The following is an 11,129-nucleotide window of genomic DNA, read 5'->3' on the forward strand; positions in this document are numbered from 1 at the left end:
TCTCAAGGAACTAGAGGAGAGCCCTCTTCATCTTGTGGATCCACATGGCAAGACAGAAAGGGGACTAAGGGATGGTCAAAATAAAGCCTCAGTAGGAATTCCTTCTAGGAACTCCAAGACCAGCGTGACTGCTCAGCAGACATCAACGCCACGATAGCCGACCAGTTGCTGAACATGACTGCTTCTGCTCTTTGCCTGAAAGTACCAATACATTCAGCCATCTGAAGAATCTCAGCTCAGAGAGACAGGTTTATCTGTCTGCCTCTCAAAGCACTCTCAAGCTTTGAAGAACCCAGTTATAACCCAAAAGTGCAGTGACTTGGTTAGGGTGCCCTGACTCACCGCCTTGTTCCCTGTCACTCTCTCTCTCTCCATTTTACATGATATCAAGGTTTCCAGAAAGCCACTGCCTTCCAACAGAAACATTCCACCATTCTACTCACTGATCTGTGAACCTCCTGTATCACAAGAGTGATTGTCACCTCATGCAGTAATCCTTTGTCCAGGGCACTAGAGAAAACAAAGACATGCAAGCAGTTTAATCTATGTGTCTTTTGTTCTGTGGCTTGAAAAAAGACAAAAGGGAAGAACACGAGGTATAGTTCTGGTCTACAGATGTCATGAAGAGTTTCCATGAGGTATCTCAACACCACTCGGCCTCCCAGTCACATTGAAATGAACTGGCCTAATCTGAAAAGCAACCTAAAACAATACCTTCATCAAACTGGCATTTGAACCCTGCCCCTTTGCCAGTTTTTCACCATGGACTGTATAATTCTTCCTCTCAGACTGAGCTCTTCTCCCCACATTCTGTGCATGTCAACAGCTACTTTACAATGTGAATCCATTCCTAGCCCACTGCTATAATCTTCTGTTTTTGGCCTCAGGTCCTTCATAGAGCCTATGCCAGCTACCTTGATTAATCTCTGATTGGCATTCTTAACAATACCCCATTTAACTAACTTAATACATGCTGTATTGCTTCATTGTATGAACAGTCTCAATCTCCCTAGACAACAGTGAACTCTGTGAGAGCAAGGTTCATATCTTATGTATGTTCCATGGCTTGTGTATTAGTTTAGACGTTGAATGTCCCCCAACATCATGTGTTGAAAGTTTGGTCTCCAAAATCTTAAATTAATGCTATTTAAATTAATGGCACTATTCCATGATAGTGTTTAAGGTACGGTCTCTGGGAGATGACTGGGTTGAATGAAATTGTTAAGGTGAGAGTCCCAAGATTAAATTTTGATGTTTTTGTAATAAACCACACAGGTATACACAAAAAGACATGCACTATTTTTTGCCACATGGTGCTCTGTACTGCTTCAAGAGTCTTCCAGCAAAATCAAGATCACCATTGGCTGACCAAACAGGACCACTCAATTTTAAAAGGTAAAACGCAAAAGCTGTGGGCGAAGATAAACCTCTTTCTTGAATAGAATAAAATGGCCTAACAAAGGAAAAGAATAACACATCTACTAGCATTTTAAGCCTGTGTCCATAATAACACAGCTGATAATAGCAAAATACCGAATGCTCAGGGTAATGATCTGTATTAAAAAGTTACAGTGAATGCCATCTGGAGATTATAAGTGTTTAACTGTGTGGTTCTAACTTAAAGTGCTATTCACTCAATTTCTGTAACAGGAACATTAGTATGTCAATTTGTGACTAAGAACTAAAATTTTAAGCTATCTTTATAGTGATTAAAAAAAAATACCAAGTTAATGGTTACCAAACCTTTGCCATATCCTAGACTTGATCCAGCATCCTGTAGCTACCTTGATGTTTAACAAATTTCACTTTGATGCCAGATACAATTGGTGATCAAATGTGTCAAGACTGAGTCAAAGGGGAAACAGTAAAAGGAGAAAATGCCATCTTTGGCTAATAAAGGTCACTTCTGCAGAAGCAGGAATAGCAATTGGGTATTACTAGCAGAAAAAAAATTCGTGTGTTCTTTGATGGTGCTGTTCTGCCATCTAGAGGCACAAGAACATGCTTGCAACTTGGGCAAAAGAGAAACCCAAAACGAAATCAAAAATCAAAAATAGATACGATACAATTCAGACAAAACAGAAAACATGAAATTCTTTTTTGTTGTTGTTATTTTTTTTCTGGTTCCAGTTCTTTTTCATTTATTTTTATATCAATGTTTAATATATTGGCAACCAGCTCTAATCCGGAAAAAAAAAAAAAACCTTGGAAATCTCTTCATTCTGACAGCACGTTCAGTAGAAATTACTGATATGCAAGCAAACCATAAAGATGTAGCTCTCTAGAAAGCACATTTTATTGATTGTTTCACTGCCTATTATTTACCATGATTCTTGATGAAAGACGTTCAATCTTGTAAACGTCAGTGTGCACAGTCTCACGTCCTTGGGCAGGAAGGCTGGTTCACAGCTAGTGAAAAGCTAGAAGAGTCTGAGTTTTAATGGCTGATAAACCTTACATCCTGCTGAGGAGGAAAGCACTTTTCCTTTTTTGCTACTTAGAGTGTTGCAGAAATGTATGCTGAGGTAGCCCAGTCAATCATTATTTTTTCTTTTCCTGTAAATTTGGTCTCAGAATATTTCTGGAAGCGTGACGTTTCGAAGAAGCCACTGCTGGGACCGGCTTCCACTGCAGTCTCTAATGCTGGGCACCTTCTGTGGCTTTGTCCAGGCACTGATTACTGTTCACATGCTGTAGGGTTAATTTCACTGGGTCATATTCCCAGAGCTGGTTGCCTTTTAGGTGGTGGCATTTGAGCATTGTGACTGGGCCATTAAGTTTGGAAACATCCAAGCAATGGTCATTTGTTCTAATTTCTTTGTTGGCTGTATAAGAGAAAACCTGATTACCTCCCATACCGTGACAATTAAAAATTCCAGCTTTTTCATTTTCTTTTCTAGCCATGCTATCAAGACTTGTTTCCACATTTCGAATCTCTCCCAAGGAGAAATAGTGACGTGGAATCTGAGAATCAGGATAAATATTCTCTAGGTACCATGAGAAAGGTTTGCATTGTAGTTTGTGTCCTAGACCAAGTCTCGACGATCTATCTCCATAATCTACCTTTGTAACACCTGGAGAGATAATATAGAAAAAATTCTTGAATTCATCCATCCATACTTCTGCAAGCCATCTGTTATTTTTATTGATAATCTGCCCTGTGCCTCCTGGAAACGTGTAAGGCATAGCTTTCCGAAACACATGTCCAACGTGTGAGCGTGTAACAATTTCCAAAGTTCCTCCACACTGCCACATCCTAAAGGAAATTTCTAGGTTTTCTCCTCCCCAAATATCCATGCCAACATCATATGTCCCAATTTCCTGGAAGTAATCTCTGTCTATTGAAAAAAGGCCTCCTGCCATTGTAGGTGTTCTGACAGAGAGTGTTCCATCGCCTTTCCTTCTATCCATTTCTCTCTGGGGAACAGGATACCAGCGGAAATTGAGCTTCCAGTTGAACCTACCCTAGGTCACATCAGAGCCTGCCATGGACTCGAAAGTACCATCACTGATCACATCAATGACAGGACAGACCACTGTTCTCCTGTCATGTTTGATCCTGGCTAAGAGGGGCTCCAGCCACCCCACTGTGCACTCACCGTGAGCATCCAAAAAGGTGATCACTTGGCCTTTCGACACAGCAGCTCCTTTTAATCTAGCTCTGATCCCATGGGGGAGGGGTTTGGGGTGAAGGGGGGAGAATCCCAGTACCTATGAAATTGTGTCATGTAATATAATGTAATTAATGAATAAATGAATAGAAAAAAAAATCTAGCTCTGATCAGTCCAGAACGCTGTTCCATTCGAATTACATGAACTGGAACTTTTAATTTTTTCACATAACTCTCTAGGGGTCTTTTCAAAAAATCTCTTTCACTGGCATCATCTACTAGAACAATTTCTTCTATCATGTGTCTTGGTGAGCGATTAATGACACTATGAGCAGTTCGTAGAAGTGTGCTCCAAGCCTCATTGTGGAAAACAATCACCACACTTGTTGTAGGAAGATTATCTGGATACACTTTTGTTTTACACCCTTCTAGTCCAACATCTGGTAGAGATCTGTTGAGTGCAATCATCTCACTTGCCATTAAATTGAACTGAACTGATTTATTTTAAACATTTCTTTCATTTTCTCTTGGTCTTCCTTAGGAATGACGACTGGCTTCCCCATTTCTCCAGGACCTTCATGAGGCTTTTGTACTGCCTCCAGAACATCTCCAGCAGAAAGTTCTCTCTCCTTTTTCTCATCACATTTGTTGCATTCACTGAAGGAAAGCAGCAGGAACATATCCAAGAGTACCCAAATCAAGGAGGTGGCCAAGACCACCTTGCAGTATGCAAATTTTCTCATGGCACTTTAAATCAAATGCAAAATTTTTAAATATATATATATATATATACACAAAGATCATGAAAATTATTCCAATCTAGTTTCATCAGAAATCACATTCTTCATATCCTGGACTTCGAGCGCGGCGGGCGGCAGCGCCGAGCACTCCTGGGGCCAGGCCGGGCGGTCCGCGGGCCTCAGCGCAGGGGCTTCTCTCGGGCCGCCATCCGCCGCGCCGCCTCCTCAGCCACTCAGAAAACATGAAATTCTAAAGTGATGTTTTAAAAGAATAACCACATTGAAAGGAAATAAAAATGTCTTCTCAACTGAAGACAAAGGTGTTTTTAAGTAAAGCATATGCAGTTTCCCCAGGAATGTCAATATAAGGCAGAGTGAATTAACAATGTAACCCGAAGCAGTTCAAAGATCAAGACATAAAAGGAAGAAAGGAGGGAAGAAAAGGAAGGGAAATAAAAGAGACTGAGAGAGGAATTGGAAGTGGAAGTAGAGAGAGAGAAATTGGAAATGGGGGTGGAGACAGTAAACAGGATACTTTTTTTGAGAAGTCAAAGGCCACTAATAATTAAGGAGCATATAGTGATTGAAAATTTTTTACAGAGGCATTGAAATTTATCCAGTTTTCAAAAATTAGTGATTAGTTTGGTCAGTGTGTGAATCATTTGTATTTTATTTGTGTCTATAAAATGATCTTTGATAACAATTATTTTAATAATAAACAAAGCTATGAACTATAACCAGGCCCCTGATCAGCCCTCAGAAAGAATAATTGAAATACCTGTATTATTTGCTACAGGTTGAAAGCCTTCGGCTCACTCTGAAATCAGAGAACTGAGCTGTGGGCACGCCCCAGTCAGCTGTGCCAGATCTGGAGTCAGAATTCAGAGGTTTAGGAACACAGAATACAAGAGAGTGTCACCTGCATGCTACTTCAGGTTATATCTCTGAAATGCATGAGAATATTTCACATTCTCCCCGGTACCAAGGGAAAGCCTGTCAGGCTACCTGACAATTTCTAGAAGTCTATAATTGCTTAAGCACCTTGCACCGATTTCCTTTCTTACACGCTTAGTTCTCTTTTCTACAATCATTCCCTGATATATAACTATTACCTTTCTTAGTTTCTTCAAAACAACACCAGCAGAAGATGAAGGAGAGTCATACTTAACAAAGGTTTGGGATACAAAGGCCCACAGAGCTAATAAACTAACATTGATTGTAGACACAATTCTTTCGGAGTCTAATATAGGCGTAATTTATGCCGTTACCTTGGGGCAGATGCAGCTGCAGTCTGCCAGTAAGTCAATTGTGGTTTTAAATAATTTTTCTTCTAAGAGTTAAATAGCTCAGTTTCCTTCTTGTCCCAAGAGCTATTAGCATTTACTTTCTCCTTCATTTTCTAATTCCTTCACACAGTATATTAGAAAATTATTACCAACACTTTATATAGTGCCATATATTCTTTGCAAGTGCTATTGTAACCCAGAGGAGTTATAAATAAATAAATGGGCAAACATGTAACAAGAAATCCTCAAACCACTGGGGAGCAAAGGAGGGGTGGTTGGTCATGCAACATAAGTCACATCGGAATCAGTTTCTTCTGGGCATTTGATAACTTTTACATCCTTCTCAAACTTGGCATTCCTATCATTCCTACATCTCTTTATGTAACTACCCAGTTACCATCACATTGCAGAGCAGGGACTATAAGGAGAATGACAAAAAAGTTTCTATGGTAACATGCCATGATATTCAAACTTAGTTATTCTAAGATTGAGAAAGATGATTATTTTTAATGAAACATACATATAGCAAACCATAAAAATGTCTATAATTTCCTTCAGATATTACACTTATGTTCATATTTTCTGTTTAGGAACTGTGTGTCTGTGACTAATCACAGCCATGAAGATTCTTCTTTCTTTTTAAGGAGAGTGGCAAGGATCCTGGGGTTTCGGTAGCATCAACTTTAAATTGAATCACTCTGTTTTTTCCTTTTCCCTTCTTTTTTTCAGTTAACTACAATTTACCTTGTATTTACATTACTTGCTTTTAGTTTAAGATTTCATTTCATAATGTCTGTTCTTTACAAAAACAATATTTAGATGAGCATGGTCCAAGGCCTTTCAGACTCTAGGGAACTTCACACCTGGATTTGTCTTCAAAGAAACCAAAGATGGTTTCTCCTGGGTCTAATTAGCATCTTCCTCTCAGCCCCAAGGCTACCTTGACTTTTGCTGTTTTCTCAAGCAGATTGGCATTTCTTTACAGACAAGGAATGATGAAGCAATGAATGACTGCCAAGTGATTCTGCTTTCCTGACATTTATGTTGTGGCCAGCAACACCTTCATTTGCCTCAGGCCATCTCTGATATCTCACATTCTCACAAGAATGCTGACCTTGGGACAAACATTTAAAGTGTTCACTGTGAAAAATGGCTTTAGTTACATAACTTGCACACTGACAAGAATGACCTTTGCAGAATATTATGGCTTGTATTCTCCAAAAACTCATTCACATTGAAATTTAATCTCCAGGCCCAGCACAGTAGCCTAGTGGCTAAAGTCCTTGCTCTGCACTCACTGGGATCCATATGAGTGCTGGCTTAAGTCCAAGCTGCTCCACTTCCTATCCAGCTCCCTGCTTGTAGCCTGAGAAAGCAGCACAGATGGCCCAAAGCTTTGGGATGCTGCATCCAGGGTAAGACACAGAAGGAGCTCCTGGCTCCTAGCTGGGGAAGTGAACCAGCAGGCAAAAGATCTTTTTCTCTGTCTCTCCTTTCTCTGTAAATCTGACTTTCCAATAAAAAGAAATAAATATTTTCTTAAAATGAAAAAGAAATATAATCTCCACTGTGAGGTGTTCAGTGAGTGAAAATTTCATTTGCAGGGCCAGCATTGTGGTACAATGCATAAAGCCGTGGCCTGTCTGGGATGGGGCATGTCTGGATAATGAATGGTACCATATATTGATTTTCCATAACTTTTAAAAATGAATTTTATTTGAAAAACAGAGAAACAAAGAAAGAGGGAGAGGGAGGAGATCATTTATTCACAATAGCTAGAGTTGGATTGGGACAAAGACAGAAGCCTAGAATCTCATTCCAGTTTCCGGTAAGAATGGCAGGGGTCATCTTCTACTGCCTGCTGGGCACATTAGCAGGGAGATCAGAAGCAGAGAAACTGGGACTCAAATTGACACTCCAGTTTGGGAGTCACACCAGTGTCACCTTAACCCACTGTACCATAATGCTAATACCAAATTACCACAACTTTAAATGCTATGGTTCTGCCTATCAAAGCTCCCAAACCCACTGATATTGAAATTATTGACTCTGTCAAATCTACAACAGGTGACTATTTTGCTACTATAAACTAATCTGTTCAGTAACTCGGCAATTACTTCAGTAGCATCTCTGCTGAAATCTGGCTTAATCTCCACAGGAACACAACACACTTCTACTCAGCTACTTAGGAGTATCTTAACAGTTGATGTTTTGTCTCACCAGGCAAAATCTTTACTGCATTCAGTTTCCAGCAAAAAGCTTAAGAATCTAATTAAATTACAGTTTGGCAAGTCTCGGGGGGGATTTCCCACCAGCAGGCCCTGAGACCACTGAGGGGAGTAAGATGACGGTGTTCTTCAGCTGCAGAACCACTGGGGACACTCCGATGCAGCATATCCATTTATTGTAAAGTGAGTACAAACTTATATAGGGTGGTCCCCGACAGTCCTCCCACCCAACAATGACACTGTAATTGGCTAAAAGGCATGTCCATTTTTCATTCAGAAGTAGAAATACATACTATGATGTGTCTCCGCTTCATGATATATTTGCCTCCATTATACAGTTCCTCTAGGTAAATATATGCATATACATGCTTACCTATTTATCTATTAATCTGGTATTTTGCAGGAGGGTTACCTTATATAAGAGAGAACATATGCTATATCTTGACACTAGAATGCTGGACTCTATATATTCTCTATACCTACAACGTCAAGATACACTTCGATAGCATAATAGAATAATGGACTTGTGACTCCTGTTGAGGGACTAAACTTTAGTTACAATATAAAGGAAAACAGGTTTGGGGTGGGGAGAAAAGGGGAAATAACTGTATCATGAAAAATAAAAAAGTTTTGGAAACAATAAAATAATAGCAACGGCATACAAATGAACAGGGAGTTAAAATGCACCAAGGTTCTATGAAAGGCATGCTGTAATTTTAGGGTAATGGCTAAAACAGCAAAGTAATGTATACAACCCAAGCGATTAGAGGAAAAATTATAAAAATAAATATATAAAGTCAAAGACGTGAAAGCATAGGACACAGACTAGAGAAAACAAACAGAAAGATGCAGTAAAATGATAAACTTAAAGATAAACCAGTAACTACATTCTATGAAAACTAATAAAATGTAATTTTTAAAAGACAAAATTAGGCTGTATTAATGAAACCGAACCCATCCATGTGCTGTTTACAAACAGCACATACAACATATAAAAAGGCCAAAAATATGATAAACCATCAAATGCTATCAGAAATCTTATTAACTATACTAATATAAAAATAACTTTAACGAAAATGGTATTACTAAGAGATAGAGTAAGTCATCATGTTACTTCAAAAGTTTTTATTAATATAAAGACGGAAGATTCCATGAGTACAATTCTAAGAAGATAACCATACTTCCCTCCTACCTTTTCTCCCTCTCAATCCCTCTCCTTCCTTCTTTATTAAAACTATAATTTCAATAATCTCTATAATCACACAAATTGCACGACTAACCATCATATTCAACAAGCATAAGTGGAAAGCCTAAGGTTTGAAAGGAGCATAAACAAATGCTAAAAACAATCATCAAATCACAAGATGCCAATTTCACTCCTATACATTATGTTTGTATTCTATTTTAACTACCATCTTAGATGATTCAATTTACCTGGAAGTTTAAACAATTCTGAATTTGTATATCTCTGTTTCCATAAATCCCTCTTTGTTAAGCTCCTGTGGACAATCAAAGTGTCACAGAGAAAGCCCTGTTTCAATCTCCTGCTCAGAGTCACCCAGAGGTAACCACTGGAATGGTTTCTTCCTCTAAATCTGTGTTGTTACCTCAGCATCACCAAAGTTAAACAAACCCTATACCTCATCCCACCCCATCCCTTAGGTGTCATATGGCTCAACACAAAAATGACAGTAACCTAAATAAATGCCACAGTCACTCCCACGCTCTCAAAATGGAGAAGAAATTTGACAACTGCTCCAGTAGCATTCCCCCAAATGATGCAAAATTTCTCCACACTAAAAATTTTCCATGCTGAACATTTGGAAAATCCAAGTGAACATTTTGAATTCAAGTGCTATTGAACTCAACTAAACCTGAAGCATGCAGAAACTGAAAGTAAGGGTAGCCTGGGAAGCTAATGTTATCCTCTCTTAGCCTCAGGAGCAGTCCATAGAAAAGCCACAAACCCCGCCAATTGTTTGTCGCTTTATTTTCCTCCGCTTGCTTAATTCTTGAGGCCTTGATTATTTCACCACTCTAAGCACAACATCAAAGAATAAAAATCCTATGAACTGTACTTCTGCAACAATGTGGAGGAATCCAACATGAGGGGAAGGTATGGGGAGGGGTTGGGGGAATCCCAGTTTATGAAACTGTCACAAAATAAATTTAAAAAAAATCAAAATATTAAAATAAAAAAATTAATTAAAATCCTTTGACACTTTGTCATTGGTCTCCTGCTGCTAGAGGACCTGACCTTCCCAGGACAACAAAACAATCTGTTGATCCTATTGAAAGACCAGAAACACAAAGTAGGGAATAGAGCCTAGTAGGGAAATGCATTCCTAAAAAGTATGAGCACAAAAGTACTCCCATTCTGGGGTTTTCTCTGGGCACTGCAAGTGTTTGCCCTTTCTGTGTGGTCTCTGTACACAACATTTGAAGCTGCCTCTTCAAGTTCACAATCACCCAAGAAGATCTTTCCTCAAACACCTATCTATTCTGTCAAGACCAGAGTCCTGCTTGCCCATGCTTTAGTCTCAGTCAAGCCTTTTCTGAACACAAAAATGAACCTTTTGTTCTTGCCAAATCCAGCTTGGGCTCCATTCCAGCAATACCATCTGCTGCAGCTGGAATGCCACAATTAAGTCAATTGCGGCACACCACCCAAAAGCCAAAGTATTCCCACACAGCACTTTCTACAAACTCCAATCTTCATGCTTATACTCACTCAACCCCATAGTAAATGGTAACATTTCAGAATGGAAGGTAATATAAAAATGGAATCAGGCTAATATTATCTACACTACTAGCTCATCTCTGCTACCTGTACATTTTTTTTTCAACTAGGATGACTATGATTAAGGAAAAGATAGTACGAAGCTGAAAAGTTACCACTTTATCTTTTTTAAGATTTACTTTTTTTATTTGGAAAGCAGATTTTACAGAGAGAGGGAAAAGCAGAGAGAGCGAGGACTTCCATCCACTGGCTCACTCCCCAAATGGCCAGAAGGGCCAGAGCCGAGCAGCTCTGAGGCTGGGAGCCAAGAACTTCTTCCAAGTATCACAAGTGGGTACAAATATTCAAAGGCCTGAGCCACTGTCTGCTGCATTCCCAGTCATAGCACAGAGATATACTGGAATTGGAGGACCTGGCACATGAACTATCGATTGTATGCAATGCCACACTAGTCCCATGAAAAGTTACCTTATTTTTCACAAGATTCATTTTTATTAGAAAAGCAGATTTACAGAGAGAAGCAG

The 11,129-nt window shown here is 39.2% G+C and overlaps 1 protein-coding gene across 1 annotated transcript; it reads right to left on the bottom strand.

Annotated features, from left to right (window-relative positions):
- Nucleotides 1–2,127: 2,127 nt before the first annotated feature.
- Nucleotides 2,128–4,448, bottom strand: LOC101521707 (polypeptide N-acetylgalactosaminyltransferase 1-like). The gene is given in 4 exon segments (XM_012926883.3): nucleotides 2,128–2,652; nucleotides 2,654–3,667; nucleotides 3,784–4,103; nucleotides 4,106–4,448. Coding segments are annotated over 4 exon segments (1,665 nt in total). The 5' UTR covers nucleotides 4,355–4,448; the 3' UTR covers nucleotides 2,128–2,570.
- Nucleotides 4,449–11,129: the final 6,681 nt, after the last annotated feature.

This window comes from Ochotona princeps, chromosome 6 (assembly GCF_030435755.1).
Source record: "Ochotona princeps isolate mOchPri1 chromosome 6, mOchPri1.hap1, whole genome shotgun sequence".
NCBI lineage: Eukaryota > Metazoa > Chordata > Mammalia > Lagomorpha > Ochotonidae > Ochotona > Ochotona princeps.